A 21,097-nucleotide genomic window follows, 5' to 3' on the forward strand; every position below is an offset into this window, starting at 1 on the left:
GGTGCCGCGAGCGGGTGGGCGGGCGCTGCGGCGCGCTCCCGCGGCCCTCCCCTGCCGGTCCCGTGATGGCGCAGGCGGACCCGGGCGGCTTTTCGAGCGGGTGGCCGCGGGCTGAGGGAGGCGCCGTGGCCGCCGCGCCATGGGCAGAGCTATGGGGCTGGCTGGGCTGCTGGTGGGGCTGTTCCTCGTGCCCGCCGTGCTGGTGAGCACCAGCCTTCGCCTCGGCGCCCCGCGGACCGAGCCCACGCCAGAGCCGGCCGAGTGGGAGCTGGCTTCGGGCGCCGTCCCCGAGGACTCGGTGTGGCCCCTGCCGCAGTGGCTCCGCACGTCCCACCGCCAGCTGCAGCTGGCCCCCGCCCGCTTCCAGCTGGTGCACGGCGCCGGCTCCTCGGCCGGGCCGGCCTGCGGTCTGCTGCAGGACGCCTTCCGCAGGTGAGGAGCGGCGGGGCCGGGGGCGCGGGGGGTGCTGCCGGCGGCGGCCCCGCGGCGGGAGCGGTTACCTCAGGACCCCGCCGGCGTCTGTGCTTCCCTGGCAGGTACTATGAATACATGTTCGGGCAGTCCCGCCGGCGGCAGCGGGGCCGCAGGCCGCTCGGCGACCGAGGGGAGCCCGAGCTGTCGCAGCTGCAGGTGGTGATCGAGTCCCGGGACCCCGGCTGCCACAGTTACCCGCACCTCGCCTCCAGCGAGGCCTGTGAGTACCCCGCACAGCCGGTCACCGCGTTCCTCTCTCCTTCCTCGGCTTATACGGCATCGTTAATGCTTGTTTTGCAATCATGTGTCCAATGTAAAAGTCAGCAGATTTTTTTTAAGGAACTGGAAATCATAGGCTCACTGAGGCGCTCGAGAACATTTCACAACGGGGGCAACCAGAAGGTAGTTCTTGCTCTTAATGCTGCAGGACATCTCAGCCCACAGTGACTCAGGAAGCCGGTTAGAAATGTAACCTGTGATTTCTGCAGCTTAGCTAGCGTTCAACTCATGTATCTGCTGCTATCCTTTCTAGTAACTATCATTAAGAATCAGAGGTATTACACTGTGCTGTACCCAGTTATGTGTGGTGAGATCTATGTGAAGTCAAGAGATCATCCTTTCTTTCAGTACAGGGTGGCTTGCTTTGCTTATTCATCTGCTGTCCTTAGAAATAACTACTTTTGAATCTAAGCTACCTACACTGGCTTACGTACATGGTATTTTTGTTTTTCCTGGGAAACTGGAAAGCGTTCAGTGAACTTCCTGTTTTCGTCTGGCAGTTTTATAAGTCCACTTTCTCTCTATCAGTAGATACAAGAAAGGATTTAAAACCACAGTGGTTATATTGGATTTGTTCTGCTGTGCTTCATTAGTTCTATGACTGAAATCCAGGGTGGAGAAGTACTCTAAAATCAAGTCCTAATCACCAGAGAAGTTTCTTAGCAGAAATAAGGATGAGTTGATAGTATTGCTTTTTGTCTGGGCAGGTTAGCACAGAATTCAATATATTCAATTAATCTAGTTCTGTCTTTAGATAATCTTCAGTACTAGGCAAGGCAGTTGTTTGGTATCCAGGATACAGATCCTTAGGAAAAAATCCCTTTAATCTTAAGTCATGCGTTTGCAGGAGGATTAATTCCACCTGACTTGTGATAGAATGTAGTGATTTTAAGTTTACTCAATCTTTTTTGGTACATTTAGCCAAGTAGTGCAATTTTTGTGTGCGAATTTATCATACATTTCAATGAAAATGAGGTATAGCAGCAAAATTGCTAATGTTTTAGAATTTTTCTGCCACAGTCAGGTTATTATACTGCTTTAGTACTAGCTGAACTTTGAACTGTTTTCTAAACTTCAGATATTAACCAAAGCTGGTTCTTCTCTTCTGTCAGCGAATCTGTCAGATTATGTGATTTTTAGGTTGCACTCTTCAGAATAGTCAAGAGTTTTTCCCTCTGTTGTAGGAAAGGAGTTTCCTGTTACGAATAACATGAAGTTTTCCTCATGTAGTAAGCCGAGCTCTCCAGACTTCAGCAAGGTTTTAATTTTATACTTTTAATGGGATAGCTTGTTCAGGGAATGAATGCTGAAATACGCAGTTATTAGTCACTTGCTGGATTCAGCAATTTGGTTCCTTTTCTTAACAGAGATAGTATGGATCAGTCAGTGACTATCCTATAGCAGAAGTATTGGATATGTAATCAAAGTACAAGTTATCTGCCCTTGTCCCTGCTGGCTGTAAAGGTTGTGTAAAAGGTTCCAGATAGCCATACAAAACATGTTGTTCTGCGATCATTTAAGGCATGATACATGTTCAGAAAAAAGCCTGCTGTCTTGGAATTGAATCCCTGACTGAACTACAACTTACCACAGAGAGACCGTGGAGATTGCAGTAGTCTTCCAAGTTCTGTTTCTTACCCAGAACTTCCAGCATATGCAATCTGTGTTTACGTTAAAATGGAAGTTTGAGGTACTTTCTTCGTGTCCCTGAATGGCTTTTCTCTGGTAGTTTAGAGATATGTTTGAACTGTATAACTTATAACCAACCATTCTTTCATGCTGAGGCAGGTCCAATAAATCATTATACAGCAATTCACCCCTCTGATTTTTAATCTGCTGCTTCAAATGTGTGACTCTCGTCAGTTTATTACTGCTTTAATGTTTAAATAATAATATAAATCTATAGATTTATAGATATAGTGTATTTTTATACCTATATATGTATGTGATTTTTAAAAAATTTCATATATTTAAAAGGTACTTGTTCCTTCACTAAAATTTACTGAGTCACCTTAAATGGAATAACAAAATTATTTTAGCTTTTTTGGGTTTTTTCAGTATTTTGTACTGTACTTCAGTACTCAAACTTAAGAGAGGATTGTTATAGATACCTTGAGATACCACTCTTCATTTTTCTTACCTTACTTCATCTCACTGCCCCCGTACACGTGCTCATTAAATGGTGGGGTCTGATTTTTTTCTTTTTTTTTCCCCTTTGTAATTAGTAAGCACCTTTATAATAAGCACCTAACAACATTACTTTTTTTTTTTGAGATATAGCCTGTCAAGTAACCATAATCTATATAAAAGGAAGGTAAAAGGAGAAGTAAACTGCAGTTAGGTCTGGCTTAGTTACCCAACCCTTATCACCTATGTCTTAAATGCAAAAATATAATCTGATATGTTTTAAATCAGTTGGGTTAAACTGGAATTCTGCCCCATGTGCAATATTTAACATTGCCATTATTAAGTACCGTATTTGTTTTATCATCTTACTGATCAACTGTTGACTCTCTGACTAGTAGCTTGCATTATTTCAGGAGCGCATAAACGAAAAACAGCTGCACGGTATCACCATTAAAACCAGCATTGGTTAGAATTTAAAAAACAAAGGGAGATGTGGCACTTGAAGAATCTCTTTAAGACTTGTCAGCATTGTCCTGTCAATCCACGTTTCCTTGAGCAATAACTTTTTTTCTTCTTTCTCTTTAGATCATTTAACTGTAACTGAGCCTGTGGCTATACTGAAAGCAGATGAGGTATGGGGTGCTTTAAGAGGTAAGCTGATACTTTTCCTATAGAGCTATTTGTTCTTGGCTTATACAAACTCCGTGCAGGACTAAGAACCAGCTGACCACTGAGCCTTGCCCTCATTCAGTCGTTCATGGGAAGTAAATTTGGGCATAGCGGCCAGAAGGATACCCGGATGTGTGTTGGTCAGACCCTCAGTCCAGATGCTCAGCATCTCAGATCCAATGGCACACCATAAGTGCACTCTTGCTGTGCCTGAAATCAGCCAAGCCAACCAAATCCTGGGTGCTAAAAAGCTGTCTGATCTACGGTGTGAACAAATTATTCACTGTCTGCACCTAATAACTGAACATGCTGGACACATCACCAAGAAGACCATAATACTGAAGTTTCAGTCTGGTGTTCTTACAGGAATGTTAGTCAAAATTAGCAGATTTTTCATGCTGAATTAGAAACTTCACCAGTTCCAGAAATGACAGGAATAGATGCATGACAACACCAGAAATTCCTACCTTACTCTCAGTGACTTCCACACTATTCAGGGATTAATTTGGCCCAGCTGAGCTGTAGTGCTAATATTCAGTACCTGTGTATAATGGAGAGCTTGAATGGTTCTCTCCTCAGAATTTCATTAACTGTGGTGCGTGAGCAATTAAGGAAACTGTGCTAAAGAGGAAGAAACTCAGCTACGAAGCATTCTTTCTAGCTATGTGAACGCCTGTAAATAGTTATGATCCTGTTTTTAACTAAAACTTTAAGGACGTAGTGGGTTGTAGTCCAGATCCCTTTCTTGGATTTTTTTCCAGGTTTAGAAACCTTCAGCCAGTTGGTTCATGAAGATGACTATGGAAGCGTAAGTATAGCTATTAACTAAAACCACGGTCCTGATAACACATTCTTTATTAGGTGCTCTTCTAGAAACAGCAGATCTACTAGTTTCATTAAGTATTTTTTCAGAAAATGATCCTTGGAAAGCTGTTAACAAACTGAAAAGTAAGTATTTCCTGTTTGAAATGATGAATATGAAATGGGAATTCTAATTTTTAAATCTTGTTCTTATAGTTTCTTGTCAATGAATCTGAAATTGATGACTTCCCAAGATTTGCTCATAGAGGAATCTTACTAGACACTTCAAGGCATTATTTACCATTGAAATCTATTCTTACAAACCTGGTAAGTGGGCAGTCATCATTAATAATGACTTTTCGTTGTTGTGTTTTGCCCCCTGAAGTAGGTAGCAACTGGAGCTGCTATGAAAGGAGAACCTATCTCCTCTGGGTAACTTCTAAAAGGTCAGAGTGAACTTTGCTAAGTGAAGGTCAGAACATACACTGGGGAGGAATTGAGTGGGCAGACACAATGATTAGTGAATCTGTAAAGGAGGCTGGGATTTGTGGTACTTTGGGATTTTTGTATTTTCTGTTGCCTAAACCAGCTCACATATTTCTTGGAAGCATGTTTTGAGACATCTCACTGTCACCAAGCAGTTCAGGGGAGACCTTGCAAGTCCTGGCTTCAGTGCCAGTGGTTGCAGGACAATTCCAGTCTTTTCAATAACCAGGCTTTGGTAGTCCTTTCTTAGGCTGCTAAGAGCAAGCCAGTAATTAAGTAGTACAGAGCAAGGGGGAAGATTGGAAATGTTCATTGGAAACTACTGATTTCTTTTACCGTGTCCCTTCAAAAAGATAAAAAAAAACCACAAAAAAAAACCAACCAAAACTTTTTCCAAAAAACTTAAGTAAGCACACTAAGAATTGTATACTGCCAGCTTGATGGGAACGTGATGAATTTGTGAAATCACAGCAGCCAAAGCTGTGGGTTTTTCTGTTTTGTACTCCACTTTTCTGCTGTTGAAATCCCTATAGCAGGGCTTATTTGGTGGGTTGAAATGGAGGAGCCTTTGAGTGGAGGAACATACAGTTTCCTGTCTTGTCTCTGCCTTGTTTTTCCAAGATAAAATAATGTTAGAAATTGAGGAGCCTTTGAGTGGAGGAACATGAAGATTCCTGTCTTGTCTCTATCTTGCTTTTCCAAGATGAAATAGCGTTAGAAATTGAGGAGCCTTTGAGTGGCAGAACATGCAGTTTCCTGTCTTGTCTCTGTCTTGCTTTTCCAAGATGAAATAGTATTAGAAAGTTCCCTTCCATGTTGCAGAACTTTGCAGAGCAGGCTTAAGATGGGCAGGAAGAGAGTGCAGGTAAAACCAGACTTCATTTCTGAGTCATCCTTGAACTGTGCTCAGAACTTGCCTCTCCATGGGTATGTACCACTTGTATTTACCTTTAAGATCAGTCCCTGTTCAGCAAGTAGTTTTTGTGTAGTGTTTCATTTATAACTGAGGGTGCTTCAAAGACTCAAGTAGTTACTTGTGTCAGTATTTGTTGTCCTTTCTAAAAGAGACAACAGTGTCCAAAGAGTAACTTGACTTTTGAGACTTGCATTTCTAACCATTTTTGTGTTTCTCTAACTGTTGCTATTCTGTTTTCTTTCCTTAAATTATGTCTGTGGCTCTAATACTTTCCCAGAGCTACATTTTATGACATTTTGCTGATTTTAAGAACAAGTGCGCTTTTCCTCCCACCTCTGTGCCTGCTTGAATCCAGCTGCTGTACTGTATTTCCAGGAAGGGCATTATCCTTGAGGAAAGAGTGGCTGAGGTGGAAGTCAGGAGATACCATCTTTCCACATAGAAAATTGTATTTGATAGAAATGCATGAAGACATGGTAATTAAAACTCCTGCTGTCTAATAAAACAGATGAGATCATTTTGGGGAATGGACAAGGTATAAATCTTCCTTTGGATTTGGTGGGAGTTCCTGAAGAGATTTTGTCACTTGTTAAACACAGCTTGATGAAAAAAGAAAAGGGGAGGAGTGGAAAAAATTGTATTGTGGCAAGGGAATGGAAGCAACTGTGTTGCGTTTACTCAGTCCCGAACAATGGAGAGAACACTTATTCCGTCTGCTTGCAGCACACAACACTTCCAGTGACTCTAATAAACTTGCATAACTCAGAGTATGTGTGTAACTGTCCATCTGGAGTCATAATTATAAAATAAGTGTGTTAAAATTTATCTTGATTATCTTCAAGTTCAAAAAAGGGAAATACTGACACAGTAATGACTGAAAACATAAGGGGAACACTATTTCTGTATTTCTGCGGGAAAAATGCATGGTTTATTTTGCATGCATTTGAAGTGGATTCTGCAGAAGTCACTAGCAAGTAGGGATGTACTAAATAATAGGAAACTCTCTCATGCTGTTTAGTTTTCGAGTCCGAAGTATTTAGGTAGAAAAGTATAAGCATTGATAGCAGTTCCCCTTCTACTAGCCAGTGTAGCATGATCAGCAAGAACTTGTTGACAGGAGTGGTGCAAACAGATAGCAGAGGAATGGTGGGTTTTGGCGTGTGTTTCTAGGATTCGATGAAACATGGTATGCTTTTTCTTTGGGTTTTTTTTCAGTTGTTGCCTTAGGCATGCAGGATATACTGGGACAAGACCACTGTTTCTGCATAGGTTTTCTGTGAGAGTGAAGTGCTTAATTAGACTGCATTGCATTATTTGTTACAGGATGCCATGGCTTTTAACAAGTTCAATGTTCTCCACTGGCATATAGTAGATGATCAGTCATTCCCTTACCAGAGTATTTTTTTCCCTGAGTTAAGTGACAAGGTGAGTAAACGTCATTGGAGCAGGGTGGGAGGGCAGAAGTCTGGCACATATTTCGTGAAAATAAAATTCAGAGCCTACCAATGGTTGAATACATCTGCCTTGGCTGATTGTGAAACAGAGGACCAGTAACCAGCGAGTCCACATTTAGGATCCTACCTGAGTGTCTGTGTGGACCATGTTCAGATCTTCCTTGGTGGATGCATGGTAAATGACCTTCCAAACTCTTCTGTGCAAATTTGCTGGTGACAGTGATCCTCAGTGTTTGCAGGCCTTCAGGCAGGAATTGTGTGCAAATAACCTGTTGTGGTGAACACTGCTTTGATTTCTCTTGGTTGGTTTGTTTAACTGGTAGACTTCCTGCCACTCAAACAAGTGTAAGAGAGTTTCCTGTCAGCTCTATATTTGGAACTACGGCAGTAGTACTTTAGCCCTTTCTGAGTTCTAGTTAACTTTACAAAACACAACATGTCTGTAAGAGGTCCAAAAGTGAGAGGTTTTTTTCTAAAACAAATACAGTGCAATGTATCTCCTTATTTCCTGATTCAAGCAGATTTTGCTAATTAATGAAAGCCATCATGAGGTTCTTGCTAAGTCATGGTGCAGTAGTAGCCAAATCAAGCATGAATAATTAAGTAGACTGAGCCTAAGCACAAGATTTGTGATTCTGTTTTAAAATGCTTGCTAGAATCTGACCCTCGTGAAAATTATGTAGGCAGTGCTTGAGCAGATGCCATGAAAAATTTTATAATTAAAAAATTGTAGATGTTGGATGGTGTAGTCAGATTATTTTTCCTAGTAATGGCTGTGGTGTTCTGTCCTATTCCCCACTGACAGCTGGAGAGAGGGAGATGGCCTTTGTCTCAATAGCCGCCTTTTTGAAAGGCTTCTTGTTTACTATTATCTTTTTTGAGTAACTCAGCTGTGGAAACCAATTCCAGATAAATAGAAGCTTAAGGTGCTATTAATCATAAGGAGTCATGATGCTTTTCTTACGTAGTTTGGCTCTTTGGCAAGCATCTGTTTCACCAAACTGTAGCAGTCTGGGTCATTTGTCACGTTTGTTGGCTGTGTGGGAGTGTGTGACGCTCAAATTCAGTGTCATAAAACAAACATGCCCTGATGCTAAATTGGGCATTGTATCAAAACTGACAAGTAGAGGTGTTGGAAGAAGCCACTGTTCTTTCTGACTTGGCAGAATTTTTCCATTAATCTTGCATGTCATGTAACAAGGGCCCTATGTTTCAGAACTAATAATGCAGAGGTGGAGGGGGAAACTAACTTGCCTCTTTACAGAAGAACTGAAAAATGAATCTTTCAAGAATCTGACGGAATAGAAACTAGCTTTTCTGTTTTCTTCGGTAACTGTGAGCTAAGGAGGAAAGGACGGTCTCTCAGGAGATCTGTCTTAGTGTGGGAAAAAAGGGTTAATTTTTGTGGGTTCCCCCCGCCACTAGTCAACCGAAAAGTTCTGTCTGTGCAGTTGCATGTGTGATAAACCAGAAAAGGCCAACTTGTAAAACTGCTCTCCAGTCTAAATTGTAACACTTTAATCCCAATTTTGTCAGCTGCTGGTATAACATTTTGTAAACTGTCTCTAAACATGAATACTTTACAGGGAGCGTACTCCTATAACCACATCTATACTCCTTCTGACGTCCGTCTGGTGATTGAGTATGCCCGGTTAAGAGGCATTAGAGTTATCCCAGAGTTTGATACTCCAGGACACACACAGTCTTGGGGAAAAGGTATGTCCAAGAAAGTATTAATGGTTAAAAGATTGTGGTATGTAGGGTGTAGCAACCAAATGAACTTGTTAAAAAGCAGCCTTCAAAGTGCTTTGAAAGGCCCTTGATAAGAGGTAAGCAAGGGACAGACTCAGTGATGGTCATGACCTTTATGTGTTAGAAGAACTAAAGTGGATGGAAAAAGCTGACACTTCCTGTGCTGGACATGTGTGCAAAGGCACAGATACATTGTTTGCCTTAGACTTCATGTTGTTATCCCCTCATCCGGTACTCTTGAGTTTAGGCAGTGGCTAGAAATAATGAGTTGCTGTCTCTAGAGTAGAGATTTCTGCCTTTGGGAAGGTTCTTTCAAAGTGGTTGATGCTTCTGTCTATTAGTAAAGTGGTAATCTGCCAGTGTACAAAACACAGCAAAGTTGGATGCTTCTTCAGTCTCTATCTTCTGGTTTTCAGAGTAATACTTCTTTCGATAGAGAATGCTTGAATCCTGAGAGTGGTGGTGTTTACGTGTACTCAAGGGCCAGGGAACCTTGTGCTTAATTCAAGGCGCACTGACTGCGATTTCAGTGCAATTAACGTAGGATGGTTTTGGCCAAACTGGAAATAGTAAAGATTTTCCTAGTGCTTCATAGCTTTAGCTTTAGTGATGGGGGCAAGTCTTGTGCTCATCCTGTGGGGATGCGGCCATAATGCTGGAAGATGCCTCAGGCTCTTTCTCACTAATTTAAAATGAGGAGGAAAGGAATAAGGCAAAAACTAAATTTACTAAACAGTCTTTCTGAATCCTTCATCACCTGTGGTCTTTGCGGTTACAGAGCATTAATAAAAGCCAGTGGCTTGCCTGGTGATATGTGAGGTGGTCTATATTCATATTAAGAGCAAGGTTCAGCTCTGTTGCCTAAAATCAATTGATCCTGATAGCTTCTTGTATAATAGCTTCTTTTAATGTGATGCACAGGAGCGAGTCCTGGCTTTGCCTATGAACCTGGGTAGCTGTGCTCTGTTTGCATTTAAATTCAAGATGGGCATGCGAGGAGAGTAGTTGAAGCAATCTATCAGTAGGGCCCTGTTTGGGGGAAATGTGCTTGGAGTAGGAAACACACAGCCAGGAATGTGCTGCTGCTGCAACCACAGTTTACCAAATAAACTGGACTTAGGAATCTCCAACCTACTTACAATAACTTTTTTCCTATTTTGTTATCCTGGCTCATGTTGCTTCAGGTATCTTGACTCAAGAACCAGTGCTTAGTTTTGATGTCTGTCTAGCCTTCCTTTCTTGTGTAGAGGTAAATTGCTAGCAGACATCTACCTTGAGCCATATACCTCGCACCTACTTAGGTGTTACAAAGCAGTGTAATAAAAAGAGAAAAGAGGCCTCTGGAGCACACTCATCATATTTGGCTTCCTTCCTAAATCCATTAAAGCTTTTTTATTCAAGTAGTCATGCAGAAGCTATTTTCCAGGTATAGTGACATATTCCATAAATTAGTGTGTGTTAAATCACAAATCTAAAAGTCAGAGTCCTGATTACCAGTTAGAAGGTTTTTCAACCTTGGGCAAGTTGTTTTATTTCATCCTGCCTCTATTTGATTATACTTAGAATAGATGAGCACTTAAGTCATAAATGTTAACCTTTTTAATATGAGTAACTGCCTCTTCCTGCTAGCAAAGTTAGCATACCAACATGGAACTGAATATCCTCTATTAATTGTTTCTATTAGGTCAAAAAGATCTTCTCACCCCTTGTTACAGTGGAGAACAGCCAACTGGGTCCTTTGGACCTGTGAATCCCATTTTGAATACAACTTACGACTTCATGACTAAATTCTTCAAAGAGATCAGCAGTGTATTTCCAGATGCATACATTCATTTGGGAGGAGATGAAGTGAGCTTCGATTGTTGGTACGGTGACAATTCAAAGAATAAATACCTAGTGCCTCTTAAACTTGCCTAAATCCATGAGTTATGGAACTCAGTTGCGTGAGACAGTTTTCATTGCTTAAGCCAAAGGTCTCCACTCTTACTTCTGTAACTGTTTACAGGCAGAGCATTTGTAATCCTCAACAAGCAAGTGATGTTGTGCAGAATTTTGATTTGACTAGTAGTTTCACAAATGTTCAGGTACTCTAAAGGATTTCTTTATGAAAATTAACCTGGCAGGAAGGAGTAGTAGTACAGTAGAAAAGTACTATATAAGATAATTAACATTTAAATGCTTTGTGTTAAAGGAAAAGCAGTTCTTTCCATCGAGTTCTGCCTTCCAGAAAATCTGCTAACATTAAGTATTGCAGTACTGACTCTTGTGTGCAGGTATTAATAGAGTTTTTCAATTGATTGTGCATTTTGAATATTTTGGAGTCTCTCTGCTGGAGTAACTAATAATACAGAATTTGGAGCAGATCTAATTGGATGAGTATTCAAATCAATCTAGTTAGTATTTGTGCGTTCTCTTGAAACATCAAATCTGAACACTCAGAACTTGCTTTAATTTTTAAAAAGAAAGAAAATTTCTGACAAATGCTTTATCACAAAAGTGTTGGTTTGCTTTTGGGGTATTTTCCCAAATTCTTGATGTCAGTCCCGCAGATCCCCTGGTATTATGGCTGCTCAGTTTCCAGACCTGCTGGCAACCTTCCTACAAAGTCGCAGAGAAGCCAGGAACCCCAGAGCTCTTAGGAGCTTGAGGCAGCCTGCCAGAGACTGCTTCAGAACAGGGACTCCAGTAATTCTACCAGAGAAGTAGGACTATGGGCTTTATTTCAAATCAGGATGAAACTGTTTCAAAATACTTAAATCACGTTAGCCTGCTGCTTCTGCTCTGTTGTGCATTCCAGGCTATGGTGTGCCTAAGGCATCAGCTAGTGTGCTGTGCATAGGTGGAAGTGGTTGGGAAATCTGGTTTAAAACAAAAAAATTTACTCTTTTTTTTTTTTTTAAACTTGTTTTGTTGTTATTATTTCAGGAAATCTAACCCTGAAGTGAAAGAGTTCATGAAGAAGCAAGGATTTGGCATTGACTACGCTAAACTGGAATCTTACTATATTCAGAAGTATGTTGTTTTTTTAATTCTTGCTCAGCTTTTCACAGCCACTATCTGAGGGTGGTATTGAGGTGCAGATACTGAAGCTGATTTAGGTTAGCCTATATTGTTTTCAAAAATTGCCGTGTATGGGGGACTACCCACTTTCTTTAATTTTAATACACTGAATCTAAAGTTCACAGCTTTAAAAAGTGGGACGCAACAAGGACACGTAGACTAGTTCTATGCACACTTTGAATTATTGGGTGTCTTAAACTAATTGTCTGCTGTAATGTCAGCACACAGAGTGGGGAGGAAAAGTCCTAAGTTTTTTGCAGCCATTTAATTCTCTCATTCTTAAATAACATGGATTTAGACACCTATATGAGTTGCTGATAGTTCTGAACATCAGTTTGTGTTACTGCACGTGCATATCCTTATACAGGGGAGAACATCCTCTTTGAGGCAGAGCACTGAAGGCCAAAACCAGAAAAAACTGTTTTTTCTTGGTCCCCTATGCACCCCTGATGTGCCTTAGGGTAGAAAATATTGCTACTTTGTGAACTTCAGTGAGATCGGTACAGGCACATGAACATGATCTTATCTCTAAATTCTAGGATTTTGGACATTGTTTCCTCCTATAACAAAGGATACATGGTCTGGCAAGAAGTGTTTGATAACAAAGCAAAGGTAAGATGGGAAAATAAATAAGATACTCTTGCATAATAGCACAATATTGTGGGAGGCTTCCAAGGTAGACTCTTCAGTAGTTATGGTTGTGTCTCTTAAGAGTTAAAGCAAGTCTGCTGACTTCAGCAAGTCTCCCCATGTGTGGGGCCTGCCTTGAAATTATCATTTATTGAACATGTAAAATAGGTGGAACAGGAACACCAGCATTGAAGTGCTTTCTAAAGGTGAACACTGATAATATAATATGCTTTAGAGCATCAGAATAAAGGGTAGGGAAGTTTCTATGAGTTTCCATATTTTTTTTTCTCACAAACTGTGCAACTGTAACACCAGGTGCTCAGCTTCTCAGAGCTGGTCAGGTAGCTGGTGCATGTAGGAACCCTCTTAGGGCATTAACTATCTATAGTATAACCTAGGCTTCTCTCTAGTGTGAACTTTGTTTAAAACCAGCAAAGAGCTAATCAGGTGGGAAATGACAAAAGGTAGCTTCCAAAATGTTCCTCTTCAAAACAAAATACCCGGTTTTGAAATCCATCATCCTTTTTCCTGGTAACAGCAATTAGCTTTGTCTTTAATGGTTTTGGGTTTGTTTTGTTTTGTTTTTCCCCCTTTTAGCTGAAACCAGACACTGTAGTTCAAGTGTGGATGGAAAACAACTATGCTCATGAACTGAGCAGTGTGACTGGAGCTGGATTCACTACTATCCTGGCAGCTCCCTGGTACTTAGACTACATTAGTTATGGGCAAGACTGGAAGAAATACTACAGCGTTGAACCACTTAACTTCCCTGGTTTGTTACTTTTTTTATATGCATGTTCTGTGCATGAAAGTCTTTCGTTCATAGTAAGGTGTAAATGGAATGGTCATGCAGTCACTATGATCAGATATGCTGTAATCAAAAGACTTTAGTGACAGCTAGAACTCTGGAAAACTCTCAAATAAAAAAAAAATGCAACTTTCCACTTCTCACAGGGAAAAGTGTTACCTTCCTCAAGCATCTGGCACTGGTGCTTGTGTGAGACAGGGTACTGGACTAGGTGGACAGATGCATCATGCATTAGGGGCAGAGTTGTGCAAAATGGCTGTGGTTAACGACCTGCTACGCCACCTGGACACTCACAAGACTATGGGGCCGGATGGGATCCACCCGAGGGTACTGAGGGAGCTGGCGAAGGAGTTTGCCAAGCCACTCTCCATCATTTACCAGCAGTCCTGGTTAACTGGGGAGGTCCGGGATGACTGGAGGCTTGCCAATGTGACGCCCATCTACAAGAAGGGCCGGAAGGAGGATCCGGGGAACTACAGGCCGGTCAGCCTGACCTCGGTGCCGGCAAGATTATGGAGTGGCTCATCTTGAGGGTGCTCACAAGCCATGTGCGGGACAACCAGGGGATCAGGCCCAGCCAGCACGGGTTCATGGAAGGCAGGTCCTGCCTGACCAACCTGATCTCCTTCTATGACCAGGTGACCTGACTAGTGGATGAGGGAAAGGCTGTGGATGTGGTCTACTTGGACTTCAGTAAGGCCTTTGACACTGTCTCCCACAGCATTCTCCTAGAGAAGCTGGCGGCTCACGGCCTAGACAGGTGCACTCTTCGCTGGGTAAAAAACTGGCAGGACGGCCGAGCCCAGAGAGTTGTGGTGAATGGAGTTAAATCCAGTTGGCGGCCGGTCACGAGCGGTGTTCCCCAGGGCTCAGTTTTGGGCCCAGTTGTTCAATATCTTTATCAACGATCTGGACGAGGGGATCGAGTGCTCCCTCAGTAAGTTTGCAGATGACACCAAGCTGGGCGGGAGTGTTGATCTGCTCGAGGGTAGGAAGGCTCTGCAGAGGGACCTGGACAGGCTGGATCGATGGGCTGAGGCCAACTGTATGAGGTTCAACAAGGCCAAGTGCCGGGTCCTGCACTTGGGCCACAACAACCCCAGGCAACGCTACAGGCTTGGGGAAGAGTGGCTGCAAAGCTGCCCGGTGGAAAAGGATCTGGGGGTGCTGGCTGACAGCCGGCTGAACATGAGCCAGCAGTGTGCCCAGGTGGCCAAGAAGGCCAACGGCATCCTGGCCTGTATCAGGAATAGTGTGGCCAGCAGGAGCAGGGAGGTGATCGTGCCCCTGTACTGGGCACTGGTGAGGCCGCACCTCGAATACTGTGTTCAGTTTTGGGCCCCGCACTACAAGAAGGACATTGAGGTGCTGGAGCGTGTCCAGAGGAGGGCAATGAAGCTGGTGAAGGGCCTGGAGCACAAGTCTTACGAGGAGCGGCTGAGGGAACTGGGGTTGTTTAGTCTGGAGAAGAGGAGGCTGAGGGGAGACCTCATCACGCTCTACAACTACCTGAAAGGAGGTTGTAGCGAGGTGGGGGCTGGTCTCTTCTCCCAAGTAACAAGTGATAGGACGAGAGGAATGGCCTCAAGTTGCACCAAGGGAGGTTTAGATTGGACATTAGGAGAAATTTCTTTACTGAAAGAGTGGTCAGGCCTTGGAACAGGCTGCCCAGGGAAGTGGTTGAGTCACCATCCCTGGAAGTATTTAAAAGACGTGAAGATGAGGCACTTAGGGACATGGTTTAGTGGGCACAGTGGTGTTGGGTTGACGGTTGGGCTTGATCTTAGAGGTCTTTTCCAGACTTTATGATTCTATGAAACAACATCAATCTCTCTCTCTGTGTTGGAAAACGAAATTGTTGATATATGCCCATCTTCTGGGCAAATAGAAATTCTAACTTCCTGCTTTGAATTCCTAGGATCTGAAAAGCAGAAAAAGCTTTTAATAGGTGGAGAAGCCTGCCTGTGGGGGGAATTTGTGGATGCAACTAACCTCACACCAAGATTATGGTACGAACTGCTTTATCGTTAGATTTTAGAAAGTCAGCTACAAGGAGCATTAATTAATCCAACCGGACTGTATGTTAGTGGTAGCAGTGCTGAACCTGCTGATCCTGAGCAGATATAAAATGGGTGCTTCTGGATATATAAGACCTGGCATTAAAAACTTTAATCCATTCTTGGTTATAGACCATACCTACTCTAAAACTCAGTATATCTTTACAGGCCTCGAGCAAGTGCTGTAGGGGAAAGACTCTGGAGCAGCAGGAATGTGACCAACTTGCAGGATGCCTATAAAAGACTGACTAATCATCGATGCCGCATGCTCCGGTAAGATATAGCTATAGTAAAGCTTGGTTCTCATGCCTTGCAACCAATGGAGTTCAAGTACAGGCCCAAACTGCTGGCCTGGAAGTGAAGGAAGGAGAACTAGCAGTCTAATTTGACTATGTAAATGTCATGCCACGTGTTTTTGTGTCCACAGAAGAGGAAGAACAGATACACTAAGACAGGAGTTCTAGACAGATTTGCAGCTAACATTTTCAGAACTCATTAACTTTTTTCAGTGAAATACTAGAACTCATCAATGTCTCCCATTCCTCTAAAGGAAAAACTGACATCATGATTGACTTATTTCAAACAAAAAGGATATTAAAGGGTATGTGGGATGAGTACACAGAGAGGAGAAAAAGCAGACTTTTTGTAAAAGTTGTTGTTTATTATAAATAATAATTAAAGAAATGCAGCAGGCAATCAAATGGAGCTGTTTGCATGAGGGCGGAGCTTGAGCGAACTATTCCTAGCATGATTATCTGTCGGAATCACTGACTTTTAACTTACAGTACAAACTAGCTCTTTAATCAAGGTAAGAGTGACTGAAAGACTTGTAAGTTTTGACTTGCTGGATTTATTTCAAGCTGGCTGAAAATAATGCCAAATACATGTCAAAACCAAGATTAAACATCCTATCACTTAACAGGATGGTGCATCTCTTGGTGGGGCTCAGAGAAAACACTGATACAACTGAATAGTGAAGTGTACAGTGAACTAAGCTACACTGTTCCTGGACCTGGTTAACTATTGCTGCATCTCCATCTTCTTGCTTAATGCTGGCACTTGTGTTGCTGTATAGGGAGCTGATCCAGATGACTGCGGCTGCTCTGGTAGTGCTAGCATGAGAGATGCAGAATGCAGGGGCAGACTTAGGACTACTCCCTGTACTTGTTGCACACTTTTTCCTTAAACTACTTTCTGGTGCTAAAAGTGCTTTGCTGCCATATAAACTTACGCTGGACAATTCCTGTTATAAATAGACAAAGGATGTGTCCTCCTGAAAACGATTCCTTTTATATAGGCTTTGAACCAGAAAAACACTAGATAAACCATTCCCTTTCCACTGATGAAATGAGTATTCCTTGGAGCTGCAGTTCTGTTGTCTTTTGTGTATACAGGTCGTCTTTAGCATTGTGCGAACTCAAAGCACTGATTTTACAACAGCCTGACTGATTAAGTCTTAGAACGTGGGCAAAAGACTATGTCCCTTCTAACATTTTTATACATGGTATACACAGACCATGGCAGTTGCAGCAGGCCAAGGAGCCTTTCCAAGTAGAATGAACAGCTCTGGCTTGCTCTGTGGCTGGGTACCAGGGAGTGAGGGAATGGGTAGGCAGAACTTTGTAGCAGCTAGATCATGGTCACTGGAAAAACAATAGCTCTGCCTATCCAAGGCCAAGGCCACTGCTGTTGAAATAGTACCATGAAAGCAGTAGCTGCTATATAGATCTACACTCAGCTTTCTGTAGGATACAGCAGCCCAAATTGCAAAGAAATGGTGATGGGAGAGGGGAAACAAAAGGGGGGTGTATATTCCAGAGACAATCCTGTCTTTTACTAAGAGTAGGCCTTGCTTAAGGGCAAGCAATCGTTTAGCTGAGCTATTTCATTATTCAGTTTCTTCCATTGCAGCTCTTAAGTGCAATTTAAACACCAGTAGATATTATCCTACAATCACTGTAGCAGTACTATCTAGCTCTTGAATATCCAAGAAGCAGAATTTTGACTACAATTACTTTTAACTCTGAAACATCTTTTTATACTATCTTATTGCACCATCATAAGCTACAGGGGGCGGGTTTGTTTGTTTTTAAAGCCACATGAGAACTGAATAATTTATGATAGTGTAGCTGGAAAAAATCCTGTTTACTAAAACTGGGTCCCCAAAAAAATGAATGAAAATGACATAATTAGAGCTGCATATGAAGGAAAGATTGGAGTTGGGGGCAGGAGGAGTGTGCAACTGTCAACTGATTCATATTTTCACTTTCTTATGACTTCTCTTCAATAAAAGCAATAGATTTCGCAGAACATAGAGACAACTAGTCCCTGAATTTAAGCTTTTCCAACTGTTTTCTAATAGCCTGGTACATCTGATTTAAACAGAGAACCGTACTTAACTGAAGTACAGTCAACAGTAGAACAGGGCCCTTTTTCACTCCCTAAATAGGCCATCTGTTATTTCTTGGAAGTAGTTTTGTTTACACAAAGATTAAGATAGAGTGCCAGTATCTCTCTTTCTGCCTACACAACCAGCCAGTTGACTGATTATAATCATACACCTTCCACTTTATTTTAACAGCCGTGGCATAGCAGCCGAACCTGTGTTTGTTGGATACTGTGCCCATGAAGCAAGAGGGCAGTAACAACTGCTGCACAGACTTCCAGTTAACAACCTGAAGTGCCTCTGGGGTATGAATATATGTACATGCAGTTTGATATTTGAACAAAGACTTAACATTTTCACTTTCAAAATAAAGTTTTGGACATTCTTGTAGGAGTAAAACTGATGGGTTTTAGCTTTCATTAGAAATAGGGATTCTTCACTTCACCTGAAACATGATACCATAGTATGTATTACAAGGAATGTAATTTCCTTACATTCTAAAGTTGAGGGAAAATAAAGCTAAGACCTATTTAAATAAAGAGCAAACTATCTTTTTATTTCAAAGTTTATTGTATCATTTGCCACTTTCCTATGTAACCAGATAATTGCGAATCAGAACTGACTTGTAACACATAGCAAATCAGAACCATTCTAGCTTAAATCACTCATTCCTAAAGGTAAAAAAAAAATCCTCCCTCAACATACTCCAAAGTGGTAGGTAGGGATCACTGTCCTGGGAGAACTCTGTATTTTTTGCACAGATCTTACTCAATTTGCAGAAGCATCCATTCTACTTACTTGCTAAAGCAAACTCAGGTAGAAGTTACACCCAGTCCTGAACTCTGGTTCAAACTGGTTTCTAACAATACAGGAAGTAATACTCAGAATTGTACAGTTTAAAATGCTTATTGATCATATTCTTTTATTCAGCTGAAAACAAATCAAGATACAGATTGCCAAAACTGTAAACTTATTTCATTTATAGACATAAACTTCACAAACTTTACTTACTGAAGTAAGCAACAATCCTAATGGCACATTCAAGTGCACTTAGTGCTTATTTCTATGAAGAGGATTTGCATCACTTCTCAGTGCAGATACCTGTAAGATAAGAATTTGCAAAGCAGCAAAGTGTGGTTGCATCTCTGGTTCAGCTGCTTTGCAATTACAAGGCTGTGCCAGAAGAACACAGTCTCTTGAACCTTCCCTTGGACGGTTAAAAGCACAGTCTGCTCATACAGCATCATTTACCACAACCAATTGGTCCCAGAAGAACCCTGGGATACATAAATAGGCTCCTGAAAATATTGTAACAGGGAGGATAGAAAGTATCTTCATTGTTCTACAGAGTAAAATGATCACACCAGCCCCATCCTCTTCTGAAGAAGTGCACTTTGCTCTTGACTGTTCAGGGCTTGGTAACTGGCAAGCTCCAACGTGAAGGTTGCTGAGCCTGATGTTAGCGAACGCAAAACTGTTGAGTAGCCCTGGACAAGATGAAGGACATATGTCACTCAATTTAGGATAAAGGGAAGATAAGTTAGCACAGAGAGCTGCTTAGGTCAGAGAGAGAGAGAGAGGGGTATACTGCAACGTGCTAGTAAGTTAATTTTTTAATATTACTATATTAAAAGTGCAATACATACATGAGTCAACCTAATAATGTACTTTTAAAAAACCTATTCTCTGTAAAAGCTGTTTTAATAGTATTTACTACGTCTCTGACTTACAGTTGAAAATATGCTGGTTTAACAAATCTGAATCAGGCAGAAAAACACTACTAGATTTGTGGGCACTTGCTTTAGACCTTCAATAATTAAAATACATCCATTCCAAACTTACTCATCCATAACAACAGGAAAAGTGAACTGAAGCCTAATTATTTTTAAGCATATAAACAAAGATCACATTTGCATTTTACCATTAATAAGATAATCACATACCATCGTTTCTGCTAGTGGAACAGCAGCAACCACAACTCTGTTATCTTGACGACTCTGGATTTCCTGAATACTACCTCTCCGCTGTGCAAGGTCAGCAAGTGCTGCACTGAGATGATCTTCACTTACCGTGATTTCTAGGTTCATCACGGGCTCCAGTATTTGTATACCAGCTTTTTTCAAAGCCTATGTGGAAAGGGAGTTATGTTGACTTTTTTTTTTTAAAAAGAGAATTGACATAATAAGTACTTATGTAACTGAAGCTAACACTGCCTCTCAAATTCTCTACTTCCAAAAGCTATAAAGTCCCCAGTGAGAGCATTACACTGTCAGAGAAGAACAATTAGCAGATACTGGTATACATACATTTTCCCAGTAGTATATCATGCTCCTGTGTTGTACGGCAGCTTACAGTTTCACTGTACCTTTTGCAAGCAACGGGAGACACAGGCTGATATCATCGTGTGGGAGGTGTCAGGATGCACTGTCAGTGATTGCACTGTCACATCTATATCCTGAACTGGGAATCCAAGCAAAGGTCCTAGGAACAAAAGAAAGAAAGAAAGGTGGGTGGGGGGAAAAAGAGGCACATTTGTTTTTCAGAATATTAAGACACATGCAAAAAAGTTTCAGGATTAATTTGGAGCTTCTCACTTCCCTCTTTCCCCTCTTCTTCCCCTTCCTCCCGCCAAGGGCATGACTACTGGTCTTGTTCCTCATTTTGTGATTTTGTCATTACCTAGCTTGGCCAGAGGAGACAAAGGAATGCAGACTCATACTTTCTTACTCTCTTTACCAAAAGCACAGATAATTTTCAGAACCAGAAGTTCCCAAGTGTGCTTGTTATTTTTTAATAACGTTACGGTATCTAAAACTTGTCTGTTGAAACAAGACCTCATTTGAAAAAGTAATGAAACCTTTTAACCAGAAGCCAGAATATCTTCTCTATTTTCCTTTTCAACACAATGTGATCACTGTAAATCCTGATACTAACCCATGACCAAAACTCAGGGTTAACTCAAGTCCATGAGGGATGAGCCACATCTAGTGTCCTAGGTAGGTTATCTCCCTCCAACCCAGGACTCTCAACCAGACCAAAAACTGTATTAGACTGGATGGGAGGCCTGAACCACATCTAAGAAAAAAAACACATAGGTTTTTTCCTACAGAGAAAATGGCCAGATCTTTTTTTTTTTTTTCTTTTTTTTAAAAGCACTTAATGGCATGAAATTTAGGCTGGAGACAGCACAGTTCTGAA

The 21,097-nt window shown here is 41.7% G+C and overlaps 2 protein-coding genes across 9 annotated transcripts in view; one reads left to right on the plus strand and one right to left on the minus strand.

Moving 5' to 3' along the window:
• On the plus strand, positions 1-18,466 carry HEXB (hexosaminidase subunit beta). Its single transcript, XM_075136857.1, has 14 exons — positions 1-432; positions 537-694; positions 3,466-3,531; positions 4,311-4,357; positions 4,567-4,677; positions 7,076-7,177; positions 8,793-8,922; positions 10,643-10,823; positions 11,884-11,970; positions 12,558-12,630; positions 13,246-13,420; positions 15,375-15,465; positions 15,682-15,786; positions 18,095-18,466. Exons 1-14 carry the CDS (start codon positions 140-142, stop codon positions 18,156-18,158), a joined length of 1,683 nt encoding a protein of 560 aa, XP_074992958.1. The 5' UTR covers positions 1-139; the 3' UTR covers positions 18,159-18,466.
• GFM2 (GTP dependent ribosome recycling factor mitochondrial 2) overlaps positions 18,460-21,097 on the minus strand; it is a 19,508-nt gene continuing 16,870 nt past the window's right edge. For 6 of the 8 annotated variants that reach the window (XR_012670893.1, XM_075136846.1, XM_075136852.1 and 3 more), the window contains 3 exons: positions 20,265-20,380; positions 19,843-20,025; positions 18,460-19,386 (listed from right to left, as the gene is read on the minus strand). Coding sequence is in view for 6 of the 8 variants with exons in the window: in XM_075136846.1 (XP_074992947.1) it covers positions 19,258-19,386; positions 19,843-20,025; positions 20,265-20,380 (428 nt within the window). In the remaining 2 variants the exon portion in view is untranslated. The remainder of the gene's footprint in view (positions 19,387-19,842; positions 20,026-20,264; positions 20,381-21,097) is intronic. The other 2 variants (XM_075136847.1, XR_012670894.1) reach the window with 2 other exon arrangements.

This window comes from Calonectris borealis, chromosome Z (assembly GCF_964195595.1).
Source record: "Calonectris borealis chromosome Z, bCalBor7.hap1.2, whole genome shotgun sequence".
Taxonomy (NCBI): domain Eukaryota; kingdom Metazoa; phylum Chordata; class Aves; order Procellariiformes; family Procellariidae; genus Calonectris; species Calonectris borealis.

Excerpts from the sequence above, each read along its gene's own strand:
- HEXB (XM_075136857.1), top strand. The coding sequence starts at position 140 with ATGGGCAGAGCTATGGGGCTGGCTGGGCTGCTGGTGGGGCTGTTCCTC. Across the intron at positions 3,532-4,310 it reads GGTATGGGGTGCTTTAAGAG|GTTTAGAAACCTTCAGCCAG; the intron begins GTAAGCTGATAC and ends ATTTTTTTCCAG. Across the intron at positions 12,631-13,245 it reads TGTTTGATAACAAAGCAAAG|CTGAAACCAGACACTGTAGT; the intron begins GTAAGATGGGAA and ends TCCCCCTTTTAG.